The 22,843-nt window shown below is 42.5% G+C and overlaps 1 protein-coding gene across 5 annotated transcripts in view; it reads left to right on the top strand.

The window, feature by feature from the left end:
* The window catches only part of C2H6orf89 (chromosome 2 C6orf89 homolog), a 46,186-nt gene extending 29,667 nt beyond the window's left edge, over positions 1–16,519 (top strand). For all 5 annotated transcript variants that reach the window (XM_007483804.3, XM_056818150.1, XM_007483803.3 and 2 more), the window contains 5 exons: positions 2,244–2,398; positions 2,516–2,655; positions 3,627–3,756; positions 6,619–6,742; positions 9,456–16,519. In XM_007483804.3, the coding sequence (XP_007483866.1) occupies positions 2,244–2,398; positions 2,516–2,655; positions 3,627–3,756; positions 6,619–6,742; positions 9,456–9,550 (644 nt within the window). In that variant the 3' untranslated portion in view covers positions 9,551–16,519. The remainder of the gene's footprint in view (positions 1–2,243; positions 2,399–2,515; positions 2,656–3,626; positions 3,757–6,618; positions 6,743–9,455) is intronic.
* The last annotated feature ends 6,324 nt before the right edge of the window (positions 16,520–22,843 follow it).

A 22,843-nucleotide genomic window follows, 5' to 3' on the forward strand; every position in this document is an offset into this window, starting at 1 on the left:
CACTGAGAGGTTAAGTGACTTGCCTACAGTCATGTAGCCAGTGTGGCAGCTGGTATGCAGGGATTAGAGCACCAGAGCTGGAAGATCCAAGTTCAAATATGACTTCAGACACTTTTAACTATATGATCACTAACCTCTCTTTGCCTCAGTTTCCTCACCTTTAAAATGGGGATAATAATAACACCTACCTCCCAAGGTGATTGTAAGAATCACATGAGATAAAATTTGTAGTGTTTATTTAGCACAGTACCTGACACATTACTAATCTCATGGTTATTGTTGTGTTATTAGTAAGAGGTAACTTTCCTAGCTTCAAGGGTAGCTCTGTATCTAATACACCCTGCTGCCTTTAGAGAAGCAATACAAAGATGACCCCTTTCTTGCTCAATTTGCCTTATAGTAGAAGAGACAAATATGCACATAAGTTAGTTAATATAAACAAGAGAGTTAAGTGCAAAACAGAGGCCCAAGTTCTATAAGTTTGGAAGCATTAGAGATAAATTCTAGCCAGAAGTATCAGATACAGCTAGTCTTCCTTGAGGAAGTGATACTTCAGCTGGACCCTAATGGAGAGAAAATATTTCCTGGAGCCAAAATGTAGTAGATATTTTGTGGACAAAGGCACAGTAGAGAAGTGGAGGGAGAGGCCAAGGAAGATTACAATTGCTGAAGTAGGCATTTGCTTTGACAGCAGTCATCTCCTTCAAGACTGCTATGATAGGTGGAGACTGGAACAACCTCCAGGAAGTGATGCAGAGCGAGAGGAGCAGAACCAGGAGAACATTGTACACAGAGACTAATACACTGTGGTATAATCGAACGTAATGGACTTCTCTATTAGGGGCGGTGTAATATCCCTGAACAATTTGCAGGGATCTAGGAGAAAAAAACACTATTCATAAGCAAAGGATAAACTATGGGAGTGGAAACACCGAGAAAAAGCAACTGCCTGAATACAGAGGTTGAGGGGACATGACAGAGGAGAGACTCTAAACGAACTCTCTAATGCAAATATTATCAACATAGCAATGGGTTCAAATCAAGAAAACATGTAATGCCCAGTGGATTTACGCGTCGGCTATGGGGGGTGGGGGGGAGGAAAAGAAAATGATCTATGTCTTTAACGAATAATGCTTGGAAATGATCAAATAAAATATATTAAAAAAAAAAAGACTGCTATGATAGGAAGGTGTTAAGCATCACTGGTGTTGTGGAAAGAAGGTTCACGTGATTAGAAAAGATACTGTCCATTGTATCGATAGAATCTGCTCCCCTCCCCCCAGCCCATCCACACTTGCTCACCTCACTTCCTCTGTTACATGAAAAAACAATTTTTTAAAACTTGCCTTCTGTCTTAGAATCAATACTCAGTGTTAGTTCCAAGGCAGAAGAGCAGTAAGGCCTAGGTAATGGGGGTGAAATGACTTGCTCAGGGTTACACAAGACAGGAAGTGTCTGAGGCCACATTTGAACCCAGGACCTCTCTTTTCTAGGCCTGGCTCTCAATCCATTGAATTACCTGGCTACCCCTGAAAAAATAATTTTTAAACCTTAATTTTTTTTTTAGTTTGAGCCAGATTCTCTTCCTCTTCCTCTCTCCTCCCTGAGACAGCAAGCAATCTGGTAGTTGTCAGTGAGCTGGCTTCTTGTCTAAGTGGATTGTACCTTCACACAGAAGCTCTATCCACTAAAAGTTATTAGTAAATCAAACCTCTTCCTCTCCATGTTCTTTCATGCTTTCCCATCTTATCAGTCTTTCTTCTGATGCATATTCACTTGCCACACTGTGGTGTGGAAAATTTGTCAGCTCATCACTTAATGGAAAAGCACATTCCAATATGTCACTATGCTCCAGTGTTGGCATACTCCTAACAGACTACCTGGACCCTAGTTTCATGTCATTGGCTTTTAAAAAAAACACTTGGGAGCAGCTATATGGTTCAGTGGATTGAGAGCCTGACCTGGAAATGAGAGGTCTTGGGTTCAAATTTGACCCCAGACACTGCCTAGTTGTGTGAGCCTGGGCAAGTCAATTAACCCCCATTTGTCTAGCCTTGCCCTTCTCTCTTAGAGTTGTTACTAAGACAGAAAATAAGAGTTTAAAAAAAATTATATGCATTTTTACATTTAGCCTTTACTTGCAAAACTTTTGGCTTTACAAGGTGTTGATCTTCTTTTACCTGTTTCTTCTCCCTCTCTCACTCTCTGTCTCTCTCTGTCTCTTTCCTCATCTCCCTTCTTAGATTGCGATGACTGGTGGAAAACAGACTGCAACCCGAACAATTCTACCATCCCTGCTAACTGCACTGGCTGTGCATTGATTACAGGCCTCCAGGTGATACAAACCATGTCACAGTTACCCCCCAAATTTGAGAAACTCCAACCTCTACTGATCAAGGTAACGGAAGCCTGACTCTTTTGATAATTAGACTAAGCTAAGGAAGGTACCCAGTGCTTTCCAGCAACAACCAGTAATGGCTTGTGTTGTCTTTTGTTTTATTTTGTTTCACCTAAGACTGGACAGTCTCTGTCTTCCAAGGACCTTCAGCTTTTTCAATGCCAGTACCCAGAGTTGACAGAAGGGATCTCTGAAGGATTATTTGCCCGGTGGTGGAATTGTTTCCCTCATCAGCGGTTCCCTTTTAGTTTCCCATGGTGAGTCTCAAGAACGAATGGGTTGAACCTTCAGCCTGGGTGCTGAGAAGTAGCATATTCAATGGCATGATATTCAGTAGCAGAGTTAAAAAATAATGACAAATGAGAGTCAAAGAAAAGAAAAAAGGTGTGATATGAATTAATAGGCCAAGAAGGGGAAGGAGGAATACAGTCTACGCATTACTAATTTCTGTTTGCACATTGTGTGGAGTTCAGATTAAGTGCTAGAAATTGCCTGACAAGCAAATCAAGATGATGGTCCTTGCCCTTGGAATCTTGTGTGGGGCGGGGGGGGGGGGGGTGGGGGGGCGGGGATCCAGTTTAATGCTAGAATAAAAATCCTCAGAAGAAATTAAGTTGAAATGGCTTTTTGTCCCCATTTGTTTCTGTGAATTTTACTAATAATTTGCTTCTCTTCTTCCTGTCTCATAAATGTGTCTCCAAAGTAAGAATTAGGGTTTTTATCCTCTGTTGTGCAATTTGATTTCATTTAGCATGTTAATTTAAATTTGTTTCCCCTTGTCTACACTCCACCCAAGGAAGAAGGTTAGAAAGAGGGAACAATTTGCATTATCTGTGCAATAAGGTATCTCTTTCCTCCTCCTTCCCTTCCTTAACCCTTTACTGCCCCCCCAACCATTCTTTCTTCCTTTTCCCCTCTTCTGATCACTTCTAATTTCCAAGATAAGATGAATCAGTTGATTTTTGCCACTTTCTTCATGTTATTTTAGTTGGACTTCGTCAACATCCCACTCACTTATACAAATGGTGATTGTTGAGTCTGTGCTATGTTTGTTAAATAATTTATAATGGCTATTTTTAATGGAACGGATGTCAATGCTAAGCCCTGTTATTTTTCCACACACCCCACCCCACCCCACATTATTCTGTCCTTATTTTGCTCCCTATAGCATGGTAACAGCTCCTCTTGCCCAGTGTGACTTGTGTTTTTTCTGTCTGTTGTTTTATAGGAGCAGACCTTTGAATAGATCAAACATTCTACATCAGCTTTTCCCTGTGTTCGATACCTTGCCATTTCCTAAAGATGTCTCCTTGAAAAGCTGCTTTGTTGCCCACCAACCACCTGTATTGGGGAGTAAGGTGAGAAATCAGTTTATCAACAAGCATTTATAGGGGGCAGCTGGGTGACTCAGTGGATTGAGAGTTAGGCCTAGAGACAGGAGGTCCTGGCTTCAGACACTTCCCAACTGTGTGACCCTGGGCAAGTCACTTGACCCCCATTGCCTAGCCCTTACCACTCTTCTGCCTTGGAGCCAATACACATTGACTCCAAGATGGAAGGTAAGGTTTTTAATTTAAAAAAACAAACAAAAAAAACAAGCATTTATAAAGGGCCTGCTATGTGCTAGAGAATATAAAGGAAAAAAAATACAAAATGATCCTTTCCCCTAAGGAGCCTACCTTCTATTAGAGAAAACAAACTTAAAATCATTATTTTTTTGGCAAAGAAAGGCACCATTGGCTGGGAAATGGGAGAAGCCTTATGTATACAGAAGGCTATATTTGTGCTGAGTCTTGAAAGAAACTAGCAATTCTAAGTAGAAATAAGGAGTTTCTGAGAGGTACGAAAGGCTCTTTTATTATATTTATTTGTTTGTTTATTTAAGACTCTTACCTTCCATCTTGGAATCAATACTGTGTATTGGTTCCAAGGCAGAAGAGCAGTAAGGTCCAGACAATGGGGGTGAAGTGACTTGCCCACAGTCAGGTCAGATTTGAACCCAGGACCTCCCATCTCTAGGCCTGGCTCTCAATCCACCGAGCCACCCAGCTGCCCCAATTAAAAGCCACTTTTAGATATTGAACCAGTGAGTTTTTTGCCATTAATTGGGTGTTATTGATACAGATTCTAATAGCATTTTTTTCTGGGGATTATATTCTTGCAGTTCACTAATGTTGGAAAAGCTACATATGTGAATAAAGAAGAAATCTTTTCTTTTGCCTACTTCAAAACTAGCATTAAAGTGTGGCTTCTTGAGGGATCTTAGATCTATACTTTTTTCTCTTGTACCCTGGGCCTATTCCATCACCAAGGCTGATCATTCACATAAGTATAGAGACATACTTGCTATGCTTTGATTTGAGTTTGGTCAGCCTAAGCATATCTCCCAATTGACTGCCAAGGTGCCTGATCAACTCTTCCACCTATGTGTTCATTCCTATGAGAGATGACTAACCATCAACTACTACCCATAGGGCTGGCAAGCCAGCCTAACTGAATAGCAGCAGGTCAGTTTGAGAGAGGAGCCAACATATACCAAACAAATGTACCATCACCACCTCTACTTTGAGCACCATTTTCCCTTAATCCTTGCCCCCGAAGGAGTTAGCCTAGGATCCTGAGCACAAGGGTCTTAGAAATAGCAGTGCCCCTAAACCAAAAGACCACCTTCCAACTCATCTCCTCTAGCCATTATTGAGAGTAATCATTGTGGATAAGGTGTCTACTTTCCTCACCATGGGAGGAATTTTAAAACTCATGAAAAGTGTGTTGCCTAGGAGTACGATCCCTCTTTTTGTCTGGTAGTAGAGTGGATGGTGATGCTGAGCGCTTGCCTGGGCTTTAAAAAGATTTCACCATGTTATCACAGGCTAGAATTTAGGGCTCCAAGCACAAATTCATCTCCATAATTACTGTGCATTTTCTATGTGACTTCTTTTTACCTCATTTTCTGAGTTGATAATTAGGGCTAATCATATCAACCTGCCTCATAAGGTTATGGAGGGAACTAACTACAGGATCCTTGTAGATAACAGAGTACCTTCATCACATTTCATTTAGTTACCACAGAACCTTGCTATTAAATTACTAAATAAAGTAGTCTAAGAGGAGTGAGCCAGCAGGCAGAAATTCTAAATATAGTCTGGGTCCCAACATAGCAGATAATTCCTCTGTCCCTGATCCTAGCTTAAGTCCTTTTCCCAGTGCTTGTCCCAGCCCACTTCTCATTTTTCTTGTTCCCTATTCCCCTGGGCCCCTGGTGCCAACCCTGCTCCCAGACTACTCCCTGTCCTTGATCATTGTCCGCCTCAGTTCTGCTGCTATGGCTTCGCCCATTGTTCCTAATGTTGCCCTGGCAACAGCAGTAGGAATGGGATTTTTCTGGCCTGACGTGTAGCACTGGTCTCAGTATCAGTGGTGGTAGTAAACAGGGCAGAAACTGAGGCCAGTGGCTATAGGGGAGTGATGGGTGGGAGCTACAAGGCAAGGGCTCTTGTCCTGTTGTTCCAGATATTCAGAGGAGTAGAAGCCAAATAGGTGAGGTTCTAGTATATTTGTTCTTAAGTTTTATTCCGTGATATCTGGTCATATTTCTACAGCACTTGTACATTAATGGCTTATATCTAGAGTTCAGGTCATTTTATCCAGTCCCCCACCCTCCTCTTATTGGAAACTGAGGTCCATAGTGGTTCAGTAACTTACCCAAGGTCACACAAGATGGGGAATAGCAGAAATAGGATTTGAATCCAGATCCTATGGCACCAAAATCAGTGCTCTTTCCATAGTAGTACCTATGATGCCACATTACAATCCTTTGTTTGACAGATTAAGAGGCTTCGGCCCATGCTATTCAATTAGTCTTGATTATGTCACTCACATTTCTGTAGTATAATAACCTGGTGAATTAAGGAGAGCAAAGATTTTTATTCTAAGTTTCCAGGAGGAGGCCAAAGCCCAGAGAGGTGAGAAGACTTGCCCATGATTACAAAGCTATGAAGTGAGGCCAGAATTCAAACTTCAGTCTCTCTCTCCTAGCTCCCAAGTCCAGTGTTTTTGCCTCTATCTCTTCACCCAGATTGTAAAGTCCTCATGGGCAGAAGAATGGCCTCTTTGGTGTTCTGGACCCAGCTCCTAAGTGGGTAGCAGTTCCTACAGGCATTCCCATTGGCACTGGGCCTGACCCCTCTCTGCTTCCCTTGTTCTGTTCTCTCCTCCTGCAGATGCGTGCAGTGCACGACCTATTTGTCATCGGCAGTGGCGAGGGCATCATGTACCTCACGCCTCCTACTGAGTGCCGAAAACACTGCAATACTGTGGTGATGCAGCTGGAGCCAGGGGACGTTGGTATGTATGGAGCTCTCTGGTAAGGTTGTCTTATTCCTGGAGGCAGTTTTGCTTGAACTCCTTTGGAAAGGTAACACATTTTGTGCTGGAGGAGTGGAGATGTGTGTATATATTTGGGAAAGATCTATTGTTTTTCCTGTCCCCTAAATCATTTTTTAAAATAAGTTCCATTTTTTATATCATCATAATTTTCTGCAGTAATCCTATGGCTTTCCTCTTTCAGAAAACTATCTCATGTACTACAATTTGTTTAGCTATTTCCCATATTTGATAGGCCTCCACTTTGCTTCTAATTCTTTACTATCACAAAAAGTGCCACTATAATATTTTGGTGCATATTCATCTTATCACTGGCCTTCTTGAGATATAAGCCTAGTAACAGAATTTTTGAGTCAATGAGTATGGACATTTTAGTCATTTTACTTGCATAATTCCAAATTGCTTTCCAGAATGACAGTACCAATTCACATCTTCACTAACGTGATATGCTAGCAACATCTGTGTAATTTCCAAACACAGTACCTCTCAACATTGACTGTTCTCATCTATTGTTTTTTTCTGCTAATTTGTAGGGTGTGAGGCCCCCAGATCAATTTTTTAAAAGATCAGCATGCTTAGAAATAGGTCTTGTGCTCAGTCAAACCTGGATTAGTGACACAGTAATGGAATTAAACTAGGGTACATGTATAACCTGGAAGAGAAGAAGATCCTTTTTATGCCACTTTTACCAACTTGGTTGAGGGAAAGTGAGAGGAAGGAGACAACTTTTCTATCAGTCATAAAATAAATAAATAAAATAAAATAAATGCAACTGGGGCAGCTAGGTAGGCTCATTGGTTCGAGAACCAGGCCTAGGGACTGGAAGGTCCTGGGTTCAGATGTGGCCTCAGGCACTATAACTAGCTGTGTGAAATGTGTAAAATGAAATAAATGCAACCCAGTTGCCTGATTGCACAAAAGCACCCCTTGTCACTCTGCTTGTCCCATTATTGTCTTTTTTTATTGATTTGACTCCTCTTCACTTGATGTCTTTAGGAGGAAACTGGGTGATCACTTGGCAACATGGATTGTATTTGTTTAGGTATCCCTCTTGAGTTTCATTTTAACTTTTAACTTTGAGATACTGTGATTCCCTTGGGAGGATAGATTTGAGGAGAAATTTATCCTTCATACATGTAGGCTACCACCAATTCAGGGAGAATTTAAATGTATATAATTTTTAATCAAATTCTAAATTTTATTTCAGATTTTAAAATTAAACCATAACAATGACTACACACAGTATAAACATTGATTGAACTGATGTTTGCCAGTGACACTGGGGCAGGAAACTTTAAGTGGGGGAAAATGGCATGCAGGAATTACTGTGATAAGGACTGAAATAGGATTCTGATTTCAAGTTTTAGACTTGGTTTCTCTACAGTGAAAATGGTCTTTGGGTGATGATAGCAGTGATATATTTGGATTTAGAATATTAATTTTTTACATAAATACATTTGAATAGAATATTGTCTTAGAATATGAATTCATGGCACTTCAGACAAAAGATATTTTTAATACTTCATATAGGGAATAAGTTTCCCAAACCCAGAAGCAACCACAAAAGTGCCTCCCTCAAAAGAGAAAGGAATGGACTTTAAACTCTCCAGATCTCAGTTTTCTCATCTATAAAATGAGGGGATAGAAGTAGATGATTTCAAACATTCTTCCATTTATAAGTCCTATGATAATAAATTTTAAATTAATGATTTCTCTAAGCAGCCCTCTTTCTCAAATTGTTGTATTTGTACTTTACAACTTAACTGTATTCATTGTGATTAAGTGCTTTAGTTTTAAAAGTCTCTTGTTGAATTTGAGAACATTTAATAATAACACTAAAATTTACATAGTGATTTACCATTTAAAAGTGTACTTATTCCTTAATTTGATCACAACCTTCTGAGGTAGGGAGGGCAGAGATTTTAGCTGCCATTCATAGAGTCCCAGAGAAGTTAAATCACCATCTCAAGACTCACAAAACTTGTCATTGTCATAGATGAAACTTGGATGCAAGTCTTCTGATCCAGAATTAGAATTATACAGAATCTCAAAGAAGGGATCTAGAAGTGACCCAGTCTAACTTAGCTGAATAGTCTTCCTTTCCATAGCATTGTATCTGATAGGAGGTTATCCAGATTTGACTTGAAGACCTCCTTTGAGGAAAAAGCCACTTATGTCCTATACCATCCCATTCTACTTTGGACAGTTTTTTTGTTGTTTGTTTTTTAATCCTTACCTTCTGTCTTAGTATCAGTTCTAAGACAGAACAGTGGCAAAGCTAGGAAATGGGGTTAAAGTGACTTGTCCAGAGTCACATAGCTTGAAAGTGTCCAAGGTCAGATTTGAACCCAAGTTCTCTGGACTCTAGGCCTGGCATTTTATCCACTGAGCCACTTAACTGCCTGAGTTCTTCTAACAGATGGGAATTCCAGGACATTGTACAATACCACTGCACAGCAACTATAGGAAGTAATAAGCAGGGTTAGCAAATAATTTCACATTCTCTGCTTATTTAAGTCAAAATAAACTCAGACCTTAGAAAACAAGATCTTGTAATGTGCTCAAGCATCATTCAGAGTTGACTATTGGCCTTTTCATTTTGTTATTGATGTAACTGTCTTTGCACTAACAATTAGAAAAATATATGATCCCCTGTTGTTGTTTGTTCTCAAAGGCTATGCCAGTGTGGATCATTGGAAGATAAGCGTTGGCCCAAGAGGAACAGAGCCCTTGGTGATTTGCGACGGAACTACCAACTCAGAAATGTAAAGGACCAGGATTCTGTCCCAAGAGAACCTGGTAGAGCAAAAGAGAAGATCAGGTTGATTGGGTGGGTGGGGCGGGAAATAAAAAAAGACCGAAACAACAAAATTTCTTTTCAGGGGTTGGTTACTTAGTTGTTTCCCCTTTGCATGTGTGATTTTGTGATTCGGGTAGTATATGTGCTCAGTGTAGCCTTCCTTGTGTACGATATAGACATGCTCACATATTCTCTAGATAGACTGTGAAAAATTCACTCCCCATAGGCTGGTTATGCTAAAGCCTGGGTTCCTGGTTAACTTCAAATACTAACTGCTTGAAGAATTCACAAGAAGGGGGAAAACTCAAAAAGATGGCACCTGCCTGAGCAGACATTTTGCAGCTGAGACTCACCACTGGCCCATTGAAGGGGCTCTTCACAGAGGACATTTAGGTTCTTCCCTTCCTGCTAACTCTTAAGTTTACCGCTTTTAGCTTTCCAACATTGGGGCTGTAAAACTGTCCCCTTGAGTGACCAGTCCCTCTCTGTCCTGACCTAATTCTGTTTAGACATTCATAGTTTACAGATCTATAGTGGAGACTTCTTCAGGATTGGCTTCATTGTTTCCCTCAATATTATTGACTTGACTATAGAATGGCCCATATTAGCAAGATAAAACTGGTCCCTGAGCAACTAGTATGTCCTCAGATAGAACTCTTAGCAAGTGTACTTCTTTGCCAGTATCCTTCCTGGAGGCCTTAGGGATGTCAGACTCTGACTAGAGACTGATAGTAATTTGAGTAGGCAGTTCCTCAGCATACTGTTCTCCCAAATTGTTCTGATTCTCCAATTTTTTTTTCAACTCTTTCTCTCCCTTCCATATCTGATTTGTTTTCCCAGTAACACATCTTGTGATCCCACCCATGTCAAGGGATTGTGTTTTGCCTTACCAGAATGTCTTTCAGAGGGGGAGTAGTGCTGAAGTAGGCCAGCTTGGGAAGCAGTTTCCTCCCTGGCCTTGATATTTAGGATTTGAATTTCTTCTGTGAAAGATGTTTTACAGATGTGTCAAGTTGATGTCATAGTGTGGTTAGGGGAGGAACTCATGCATTATTGGCTGACTAACGGTGGGGTGTGAGGCTGCTGTTTTACTGAGAAATAAGGTGGGTTGTTCCTCTTTTTTTCAGTTTTGTAAAGCTGTTTTGTTTTCATTGGGCATTTGAGTCTAGTAAAAATTTTTCTGAAATGGTGTCATAAAGCACCAGCAATATGGTATAAATGTCATGGATCATTTCTTGTTCTGCTGCCTTTCTCAAAAATCTTAAGGCAAAAACATCTACTACCCAGTGGGAAGGCCAGACCATTGCTCAGAAAAAGACACAAGACTAACCATCCAGTCTGTGACTGCATTCAGAGCTATAGAAAGCCAGCAGCTAGAATTGACCTTTTTGCTAGAAACTGATGTTAATTGATGAAGGACTGGTGTTGAGAGCAGTACCAGGAGCTACCTTCAGGCCTCCATCCTTAGCATCAGGAGAAATCCCACAAAACACAAAGTCCCAATGGATTTTTCTGTCAGCCTTATGAGTCATGTGGCCCCTTCCACTAAATTAAATTTCCTGAGTTATAGTCCTACCTATTGTTTGGTAAAGGGCATGTGAGAATGTAGAGCCCTCTTTCTATAGCTGCTGTGTGAGTGAGTCATTTTGAACCATCCTAGATTGTAAATGATAAACTGTCCTAGAATAGAACAATGGTGGATTTCAATGGAACCATTAGTTAAAAGAACTGGCTGTTTATTTATGTGAAAACCCAAATCAAGTCTACTTGTAGAAAATATGGTCCTCTTAGAATCATGACTTGGGATTGCTTTGGAATTCAGAAGAAAAGGTTTGATGTGAATTTAGGCAAGCTTATAGAGTTCCTTGTTCGTGGAGCCTTTGAAGGGCTGCTCCACAACTGTTCTGGTAGCTGAGACTTCCTGGGCTTGCCCTTGGAGGAACTGATTAGAGCATAGCAACGTCATAAACTTTTAGAATCTATTCAGAACTGGAAGGGACCTTAGAGATCCTTTTGTCTGTCCCTCTTTTTAGAGATTACAAATCAGACTGAGGGGCCCAGAGAACAGGGTGCCTTGCCCAAAGTCGCCTACATAGTCAGGGTGGAGGTCATAAATTAAACCCAGGAGCTCTTTCTCCTTCACCATGTGCTCCAAGACAGAGCTTAAAGGTTCTGGGAAATGCTACATTTACATAAAAATGACCTTGAAGGGATTAATTAGTGGAAGTCTTCAAATAGCCACCATTGAAAGGTGACCCACCAGCATGTTCCAATAGCTGTGGTTTTGCCAATTCCACAAAGAACCATTGCAACAAGTTATTAGAATATAGACTTCCAATTGATCCCTTGTTTTGAAGTTAGGTTTTTTTTTTTTTGATGGTCTAAATGCTCTGAATCTTAGGGACTGGTTTGAAGAACCATTTTAAAATTTACCTGTTGCTGTAGCCAAAAAAATTTTGCCACCAGGTGGCCAGCCTATGACTGCTATTGCCTTTCTGTTACTTGGCTGGTCCTCAGAAAATATGTTTCTGCCTGATGCAAACTTGGAGCCATCCTCAAAGCCTGGGAGAACCTGCCATAGTTTACATTCAGTTTCAGTTGGCAAGGCTTTTGAATTTGCCAGGGGTGGCAAAGTCCATGCCTGGTATGGCATTTATACTTAAGACTTGTTTGAAATTCAGAATTCATACTGACTTTGTTAGAGTTGAGAAATTCTGCAAAGATGTTTGTATACATATGTACGTTAGAGTTTATTCATGTTCTCCAAATGGGCTCCCTTTTGCATTCACCTAGCTAGCTCTCCTTCCCAAGATCCAGTCGATATAGCCAGCTACCATTCTGAAGCCTGAAGATGAAAACTACTGTAGAAGTCCCTTTGAAGGACCACGTACAGTATATATCAATTAGAAGCCCATGAGGATTAGAAGGGAGAACAAGAAGAATGAGAACTAGGAGAAAGAACTTTTGACCAAAAAATCCTCATTGTATAGAAGCAAGAATTTTAAAAAATAATCTCAAACACCCTATAACAAGACAGAAAATTTAAATATAAGTAAGCTAAACTTCAAAAAAAAAATCAGTTTTGTGTCTTGATGAATCAGCCTTTTGCTGTTTATAGCAATTCTGAAATTTTGATAGCCAAACTGAGTTGGTTATTCCTGGCTTGTGGAAGCAGTTATGAAGAACAAGATCAGGTTTTTATTCCCAGAGCAGAGGGAATCTCATCACTAGAACTGCCTTATCTCTGAGTGCCTTTGGAGTTGGGGCTGCTTTGGCAAAGAATCCAGCAAGTCTCGGGTTTTGGTAGGTCCCTTTTAATAGATTAAATAGCTGTATTGAGATAAAAGTTGGGTTCATGGCAAGGAGAGCATGTAGAGATCAGAAATGCTGGTTTCCAAAGCTTTCTCCTTGGTAGAGAGTCTGGTCTTATGAAAGACTCGGAGACCATTGGCCTGTATCTTCTGCCACTTATTCCCATGCTCTTCCAGTGTCTCATTGTGGACTGTGGAGGTGACCCTGGGTTATCAGAGACTGCCCCCCAAGGGAACACGAGCTTTTATAGGCCTTTCTCAGCTGGAAAGGAAGGCTTCAGGTAGAAGTTCAGAAAGAAGGGATTCTGATCTGAGTGCCAGCCTAAACCAAGTTCAGAGACCTTATCACCAGAGGACTGACCACCAAGTGATGATTTTCCTTTTTGACCTTAACAGCCCAAAAAAACTATCTGCCAAGACATAGGGTGAGGGACCATGACCTGCTTTGGTGGACAGAAGAACCAGAGTAATGAGAGAAAAATACTGATTCTCGAAGTCAGAGTATTTATTAGTAGAAAGGACTACACCTACCAGCAGAATTTCAGGCTTCTGCAGCCTTCAAGTAGCCACTTAATCTAGGCACGGAATAACAGAGGTGAATGTCGGAGATGAGCTGACCTTATTTAACTTTTTTGTAGACCTACCTTGACCATCTTGGGGAAAAGGTGTGGAGGCTGGAAAGGCTTTAGAATTTATTAGCCAGTATCATTTATTAAGTATGTACTATGTGCCAGGCACTGGGCTAAGTACTGGGAATACAAATACAAAAACAGTCCAAGTCAAGCTGAAAGATGGAAGGTGTCTTGGGTTCAAATGTGGCCTCAGATACTTCCTTTCTGTGTGACCCTGGGCAAGTCATAACTTCCATTGCCTAACCCTTACCACTCTTCTGCCTTGGAACCAATATAGCTATTGATTCTAAGATGGAAAGTAAAGGTTAAAGAAAGAAAACAAAACATGTCCTGCCCTCAAGGACCTTACAAGCTAACAGGTGAAGATAACCCACAAAAGGAAGGTGCTGAAAAGACTGGGCGGGGGGAGAAAGGGAAAGTTAAAAAATGTCTTTGTGAGAATCTTCTAAAAAGGAATAAAAAGAAAAAAACAGATGGCACCAGCTATATATGTCTTTTATGGTGATCAGTCATAACATGGCAGAAGATGAGCTTGTCCAGGAGAATTCCCAGGCCAGGTGTTTCCAGATACATCATCTGTTTCCAGATACATCATCAGACAAGGATATGGCCCAGTTTTAGTTGGAGTTCCCTCAGGGTTTGTTTTTCAGTGTTCAACCATATTCCCTTCACAAAAAGAAGGGAACCCTCCATGACCAGGGATTTTTTCAGGACCTTGAGGCGGGAGTGGTGATTTCAAAACCAAGTATCGCTGTAAGATGGCACTAGGAAGTCAATGCTGGAATTCATAGCTGGGGTTTGGGGGTGGGATTCCTTTAATAAATGTTAAAAGGTAGGGCTTTAATGGTTTTTATACTGAGCATGCAAAGGCCCCAAAGCATAGGCCTACTCTCATTTCCTATTTTTCTCATTTCTTCTCTTTCTAAACCGGAAACAGCCACAGTTGAGGGAGGAGAGGCGGTATGGACAGTGAAATCAGAAGTAGAAAGCTTTGTGTCAAGTCGAACAGGACTTGGGCAACAGGGCTTGTTTCTCCTTTAGAGCTTCTGTTAAAAATAGAAGAGATCCCCTCAGTTCCCAAATTCAATCACCCCCCTTGCCTATCCCAGTGGTGATTCTATAGCTTAACAGGGTCCTGCTCCGAAATTGCTTTGAAAATTTTTATTTACATTAACAATTCTCATGTCTTATTCCTGAGGAGTTTATTCATGAAACCCTCAAGTGTCAGGGCCTAGAGGAAAATATAAGAGTGGATGTTAAATGAGAGGACTATGGTACTAAAATACACTCTTACCCACTGCCATCAGCATTCATTTTTTCTACTTGCCTCCAGACCCACAAACTGTTGGTCTTTCCATGTCCCTGATTCCAAGAGATGGCTAATGTTTAATGGAAGTTTGTAAACTGCTACACACCCTCCTTTTCCCCAACCTTATTCCAAACTCTTGTGGGTTGAGAATATCAAGGTCTTGACCTACCTCTCTAGGAAGATGGAGAAATTTTAGATGGTGCCCATCTGTCAGGCGATGATCTCAGGGGTTCCAGTCTTATTCTCAGCTGAGTCTGCCACTGTGGGGGTTTATAACCAGAAATGGTTATTAACATCTTTTGTTTCAACCTCACCTTTTCCCATTGTTGCTTTTCCATCCCTTCCCAGACAACAATCCTTTATGTAACAATTTTTAAAAGTGAAAAAACACCTAGTTCAGCAAAACTGACCAGCTCATCAAAAAAAAGCCTCCAGTTATCCCTGTAGTTCCACTTCTGCAAGGCCACATTAGATCTTTAAAGTAGGATGCCAGAGCAGTTCAGCTAGCCAGCCAGGACTCCAGCCACAATGCCAAGTGTGAGAGTCGGGTAAGCAGAATTTGTGGTGTCTTAGGATCCAATAAGCTTCTTTCCCACTGAGATCCTGAAACTAAGAATATTCTGGAGGAGGAGAGTGAGTTTTGGAAGACTAACAGGTATTGTCTCTTTTGCACCACATCCAAGTACACCACACCCTGTAAGCAGTGAAGGCCCAAGTGAGGGTCATGTTCAGAAATCATCCACCCAGCACTTGTGAACATCTGGCCCTATCGCTGCGTGATTTCCTTGCCCTGAATCATTTAAGAGTTATCTGCCATTCCTCTCTCTTGAGACCTCAAAACTTCCATACTTTTTTGGTGAGGCCTATTAAATAATTTTGGTAAGTAGATACATGTGGTGTGACTCTGCTTATATAATTACCACTTCACCTCTTAGTGTGTCAGTCAACAGATATTTATCAACTCACTGCTACAAAAGCTCTTGAACAGAAAGAGGAAACAAGCTTGTGAAAGGTGATGGTAGAAAAAGCAGCCATCAAGCCACTTCTGCCCACCTCCAGCTGGTGACTTTTTCCCCATCACCATACTCTGCTCACTTCCAGGAAGCCACAGATAATCCCCAGTTTCTTTTCAAACAAATAAGGCTTCAGCCTTTGCCTTCCAAAGCTACCTGATCAGTTTTGAACATGTGGCAAAAATGGTGGGATCTGCCCACCTCCTTTCCCCTGCCCTCATATCTGTGGCATGCAGAACAAAGAACTGAGAAGCCCAGCTTCAGGCTGAATTAGCAGCAGCCAATATGGTACCTGCCAGGGAGAATAGTTTCAGAACTGGCTTCTCCAAGTTTCTAGGAGGTCAGGGCTGTTCCTTTGCTTTGGAGCCTGGAAGCAGCTGCAGTTCATTTTCAGTACTCTGTTTTGTTTGGAGAAGCTGGGTGTATTGTGAAAGCTGAGACTGACCTAGGAAGGTGGTAATAATTTGTGCATATTTAGTGACATAAGTGTTGGAACTCCATATGCTATGAATATTTGTGGCTGTTAAACACACTAACAAAATTTTATTTACAGTAACTTAATATATTGTGAACTTGTAAATACTTTTGTTCTGTAAAGAATGTATATAAATCAAATTTTATGTAAAGTTTGTTTTTACTTTTTGTGATTAAAAATGCATATGTGGTAAATGTTCTCAGTGGTGCACTCGACTCTTTCATTTCTAATTTAACATCTCATCTTTCCTTAACTTTGGCATCTCGGCTGCCTCAGTTCCAAAGGTGCCGTGTGGCACGTTGGGGCTCTGCAGTCAATCATCTGCCACTACTCTTCATTTTCCTCTAAATGCACCCGCCTAACTCTGATTCCCCTAGCTCACAACCTCCCCTTTTGTCACAAGCAGCCATCTGTCTACCTCATGACTTTCAGTCTGTTGGTATTTGCGTATTCTGAAAAGTTCTAGTTCCCCCTGAAGTTGTTTTATTTTTTAACCCTTTATGTCTTAGTATCAGTTCTAAGACAAAGGTGGCAGGGGCTAAGCAATTGGAGTTGTGTTTTGCCCAAGATCACACAGCAATGAAGTATCTGCAGCCAGATTGGAAAACAAATAATCCCGACTCCAGACCTGGCGCTCTTCTCCACTGAGTCACCTCATTGCCCATAAAGGCTGCCTTCAGATTTATAAACTAGAGGCAGCTGAGTGGCACAATAAAGTGCTAGGCCTGGAGTAGAGAGGACCTTCCTACCTATGTGACCCTGAGCGTGCCACTTAACCCTGTGTGCCTAGCCCTTGTCCCTCTGTTTTAGAGTTGTTACTAGGATGCGGAGTAAGGTTTATTAAAAAGAGGCAGCTGGGTGGCTCCGGATAGAGAGCCAGTCCTGGAGTCAGGAGGACCTGGGTCCCAGTGGGGCCACGGACACTTCTAGATGTGTGACTTTGGGTGAATCACTTAATCCCAATTGCCTAGCCCTTGTCCTATCTGTAAGAGTGGTTACTAGGACAGAAAGGGTTTTTCCCAACAGCCCTCAGGAGGGTAAGCGGTACACGTTTTATGATCTCCCCTGACCTCTCCTTTTTTCCCTCAGTCTTGACTTCCATCACTATATAGGGAACTTAAGGTTTTGTGGAAACTCCATTAAGGCAGTGTCAACGCCCACCAACTTGTAGTCTTTGAGAGTCACCCAAGTCACTAAGAAGCCGGCTAAAATACCCCTGGCCACATGCCTAGAGTGTATCCAAAGGAGGACTTGAACCCAAGCCTTCCACTTGGGCAGACTCAAGCCATTCCACGCGGTGGAGCTCTCCCTGCCCTTTGCCTATGCCACTGGCCTGGCGCAGGTGTCCCATCACCCCCACAATCCCGTAACCCGGCACCCAAGCTCTAACTGGGCTTTTCATTGAGAATGCTTAGTGCCTGCACATGGGTGGCAAAAGCTGCAAAATCGGCTGATCAAACTGAAAGCAGGTCGGGCACACTTTTCTTGGGTCAGCACCCATTGTTCAGTTATTTAGCAGGGTAACCTTGATGGCACCCTTCTCCCAAGGGCTGGCTCCCCTTCAGCCCCTAAAGAGGCTTGGGAAGGACTCTCAAGAACACAGAAAACTAGCCTCTCTTTTGGCCTGATTACACGCAGGGTCTTGTCCTCCATGCCATGTACCCCATGCCAATCTGCTCCAGGTGTGAGAATTCCCAGTTGCAGCACTGTACTTTGGGCCTAGCAAAGAGCAGTAGCAGAAGATGCTTGTAGACTCCCAGACTGTCAGTTAGAAGGAACCTTAGAGATCATATAATCCACCCCTCTCATTGCCTGCCAGGAGAACTGAAGCCCAGAGTAGGGGCCTCAAAGTCACAGGATGAGTTGTAGTCAGAACCAGAACCCAGGCCTCCTGAAGCCCAGGAGGAGTCAAGACACATGCATGGGAAACACCTAGAAACTGCAGAGGGCACCCGAGCACCACTGAGGCAAAAGGAATTCTGGGAGTGTTGCACGGAGGAATGAAGGTCTCTAGTAGTAAGGGGTTGCCTCCTGCAGGGTAAGGGTTTTAAGGATACCCCAAAGGATAAGATAGGATGATGCAGAATCAGAGAGTAGGAAAGTTTGCATTTCAGACAGGGAGAGGACATAGCAAAGCCCCAGAGGTGGAAACAAGGAACTCATTTAGGAGTCAGTAAAGAGTGGATAGAGTGCTGGGTCTGTAGTCACAAAAACTCATCTTTCAGGGTTCAAATCTCAGACACCAGTTGTGTGACCCTGGGCAAGTCACTTCACCCTACCAGCCTCAGCAGCCACATCCCTCAAATGAGCTGGAGAAGGAAATAGCCAACCACAACAGGATCTTCCAAGAAAACCCCAAATGAGGTCACCAAGAGGCAGAGCTCCAGCCATGGTTTGGATTTTGAGGATTAACAAAAGAGAAAGTTGAATAGGGATGGGTCTGAAGGGCATCACCCTGGTCCCCTCTGTTGCTTAACAAAGTAAAACAGACAAACGAGAAGAAAATTCAGGCTAGAGTTACTAGTTAATGAAAAGAAAGCAACAGACTCCAGCAACCTGCTCTGCCGGGGTCCCTCTCCCCAGACCTTGCGCAACCTGAGCCTGTTGGCCCCGATAGCCAGGCTCCCTGGGCTGCAAGTGGGAGGAGGGGACCCCAGCGCTGGCTCCAGCTGGAGGCCAAGAAGCCCCAGTTCTGCACCTCTCTGCAGAGCCTTGCAGAGCCTGTCAGGGATTGGAAAGAAAGAAATAGAACAAACAGCCCATCACCTCCCCCCTGGATCCCGAAGCTGCTTCCTGTCCCTGCTTCCCTTTTCTTTGCCTTCTCTCCCCTGGCTCCTGCGGGTGGCTCTGTCCCTCTCTCTCTCCTTGTCCCCTGTTTCTTTCCATCTTCCCCTCCTGCTTTCTTGTCTCTTTATTTTATCTTAAAACATTTCTTGTCTTTAATGAATAACTTTTCATTTTCCCTACTCATCTCTTTTTATTTTTTAAACCCTTACCTTCTGTTTTAGACTCAGTTCTAAGACTTCTAAGACAGAAGAGCAGTCAGGGCTAGGCAGTGGGGATTAAGTGACTTGCCCAGGGTCACACAGCTGGGGAGTGTCTGAGATCGGACCTGAATGCAGGTCCTCCCCACAGCAGGCTTGATGTTCTCTCCACTGCACTGGCTAGCTGCCCCAAATGATTTTTTTTTTAAACTTATGTTGATAACTATCTCCAGTAAGAGAACGGATGCACCCAGGATGCAGATTGCAGCATCCCCCTCGCCCTTTTTCTTTTCACCTTTTTTGAATATTGGAATGTGGCCTACACAGACATTTGTTTTGCAAGTCTAGGCGTGTTTACCATTGCAATGAGCTTATTTTTCTTGCCTTCTCCATAGGTAGGGAAGGGAGAACATTTGGAACGGAAAAGAAAATTGAATTTTAAAAAGGATGTGTCATCTTTGTCTCATCTCTATGGTAACCATATCTTATCCAAACTTCCTCGATCAGAAATTCTTGACACGGGAGACACTTGGTAAACAGTCTGGTGGGCAGAGGCCTGCCCTGGAGCCAAGAAGAAAGGAGTCTGACGCCTGCCTCTGACTTAGTCATTTAGCCTCTCCATGCCTCCAGAGAGATGCAGGCGCCTCCACACTGGGAGTTCCCTACATCACAGATCAAGACCCCTAAACAAAGGCTAAAGTCATTGAAAATCCCTCATTAATCACTTGTGCTGTGCCTGCAAGCACTGTACTCAGTGCTAGGGATTCGGAAATGAAAAATAACAGCTCTTTTCCATCAAGACACTCAAGGCAAAGCATATACACAATAAACGTGATATAAGATGGAATGTCAGAAAGATGAAGGAGTGATCCATTTGAAGAGCTTTAAGAAAAGCGGAGGGAGAGGCAGCTCAGTGGAATGAGAGCCAGGCCTAGAGACTGGAGGTCCTGGGTTCAAATGTGACCTCAGACACTTACTACTGTGTGACCCTGGGCAAGTCACTTAACCCCCATTGCCTAGCCTTTACCACTCTTCTGCTTTGGAATGAATATACTGTATTGATTCCAAGATGGAAGACAAGGATTTCTTTTTTGTTTTTAAACTCTATCTTCTGTCTTAGAATCAACACTATATAAAGACCAAGCAATGAGGCCTAAGTAACTTGCCCAAGGTCACCCAGCTAGGAAGTGTCTGAGGTCAAATTTGAATCCAGGACCTCCCTGTCTCTGGGCATTGCTTGAAATCCACTGAGTCACCTTCCCCCTGGGTTTTGTTTGTTTTAGGGAGAGAGGGAGGACAGATAGAAGAAAGAAAGAAAGAAAGAAAGAAAGAAAGAAAGAAAGAAAGAAAGAAAGAAAGAAAGAAAGAAAGAAAGAAAGAAAGAAAGAAAGAAAGAAAGAAAGAGAGAGAGAGAGAGAGAGAGAGACAGAGAAAGAAAGAAAGAAAGAAAGAAAGAAAGAAAGAAAGAAAGAAAGAAAGAAAGAAAGAAAGAAAGAAAGAAAGAGGAAGAAGGAAGGGAGGGAGGAAGGAAGGAAGGAAGGAAGGAAGGAAGGAAGCAGGAAGGAAGCAGGAAGGAAGGAAAGAAGGAAGAAAGGAAGGGAGGAAGGAAGGAGACAAGGAATGAAAGAAGGAAGGAAGGGAGGAAGGGAGGAAGGAAGGAAGGAAGAAAGGAAGGGAGGAAGGGAGGAAGGAAGGAAGGAAGGGAGGAAGGAAGGAAGGAAGGAAGGAAGGAAGGAAGGAAGGAAGGAAGGAAGGAAGGAAGGAAGGAAGAAGATATTTCAGTAGAGATGATGTAAGAAGCACTGAGCCTTCCTTCAGATGTAGTAAAACTCTGTGCCTCCCTCCTGGGATTTGGGTAGAAGGGCACCATGCTGAAGGTCAAAGAAGATGGGTCACTAGGACTGACTCTGTGTTGGGTCAGACTGCTGGACCTACTCATCCTGCTCTTCAATGGGTTAGATGAGGCCAGAGGTGGTCAGAAACCTTTGTCAATGACCAGACAGTTAAGATTGGGAAAAGCCCCAATTCCTTTGAGATATGATTTGCACTAGATCAAGGGAGCCTCATTCTCTTGTGAATCCCAGGGTGACACAATTAGTATGCTGAGTCAGGAGTCTCAGTTCAGAGTCAGGAGACAAGAGTTCAAATCTGACCTCAGCTACTTTAAAACTTGGTGATGGAGCAAATCACAACCTCTGTTTGCCTCAGCTTCTTCAACTGAAAAATGGAGATAATAATTAAGAAAGTGATCTAGCAAAGCATTCTTTGTGATAGTTAGGGCAATGCAAATTTAGGTTGGCCCCCAAATATATCACATCCTTTCCCCTTTCCTCTTCCTCACTGCCTTTCACCATATCTGAAATTTTACATTTTTTTCTATTTCTCAGAATCCCCTATGACAATTTATATCATGGAGGAAGGGTCATACCTCAGATCTGAACACAAGAGTCCACCAAAGAAACAGAGACAGAAAAACAAGAGACAAAGAGAGATGGACCAAGAGAGAGACACAGAAACAGATAGAAGAGAGGGAGGGAGAGAAATGGAGAGAGGGAGACAGAGAAAAAACAGACAGAGGGAGGAGAGAGAGACAGGAGAGGGAGAGGGAGGAGAGAGAGAAGGAGGGAGAGAGGCAGAGACAGAGAGGAGAGAGAGACAGAGACAGATAGAAGAGAGGGAGGGAGAGAAATGGAGAGAGGGAGACAGAGAAAAAACAGACAGAGGGAGAAGGAGAGAGAGACAGGAGAGGGAGAGGGAGGAGAGAGAGAAGGAGGGAGAGAGGCAGAGACAGAGAGGAGAGAGAGAAAGAGAGAGACAGTCACAGAGACAGATAGAAGAGAGGGAGGGAGAGAAATGGAAAGAGGGAGACAGAGACAAAGAGAGACAGAGGGAGAAAGAGAGAGAGACAGAGAGGAGAGGGAGAGGGAGGAGAGGGAGAAGTAGGGAGAAAGGCAGAGACAGAGAGGAGAGAGAGACAGAAAAAGAGGGAGGGAAAGGGAGAGAGAGCCAGAGAGCCAGAGAGAGAGCCAGAGAGAGAAAAAGAGAAACAGAGTCACAGAGACAGAGAAGCACAGAGAGACACAGAGAGAAAGACAAAGATGGAGACAGAGGGAGCAGAGAGGAGAGGGAGAGAGACAGAGAGGAGAGACAGAAAAAGAAGGAGGGAAAAGGAGAGAAACAGAGAAACAGAGAGAGAGAGTCAAGCAAGTAGAATATGGGGGTGGGGGGGGTGCAACCATGTTTTTTCCAGATTCATCCCTACTTAGAGATTTGAGAACTGGAGAACAGAGCCTCATATTCAGGTTATTTGTGTTACTCCATTGATGAAGGTATGAAATGTATTTTGTGAACTGGTTTCTTAGGATCTAGAATTGGAAGGGAACACTTAATCCAATTCCTTCATCTTACAGAGGAAACTGAGACCCAGAAAAGAAGGATAAGTGACATGTCGATGTTTTTTTCTCTATTAACTTGAGACATTAGACTCCTATCTTTATACCTTTTTAAAAAAAGAATATGCCTGTCTGCTCCTATGTTA

Source organism: Monodelphis domestica, chromosome 2 (genome assembly GCF_027887165.1).
Source record: "Monodelphis domestica isolate mMonDom1 chromosome 2, mMonDom1.pri, whole genome shotgun sequence".
Classification (NCBI taxonomy): domain Eukaryota; kingdom Metazoa; phylum Chordata; class Mammalia; order Didelphimorphia; family Didelphidae; genus Monodelphis; species Monodelphis domestica.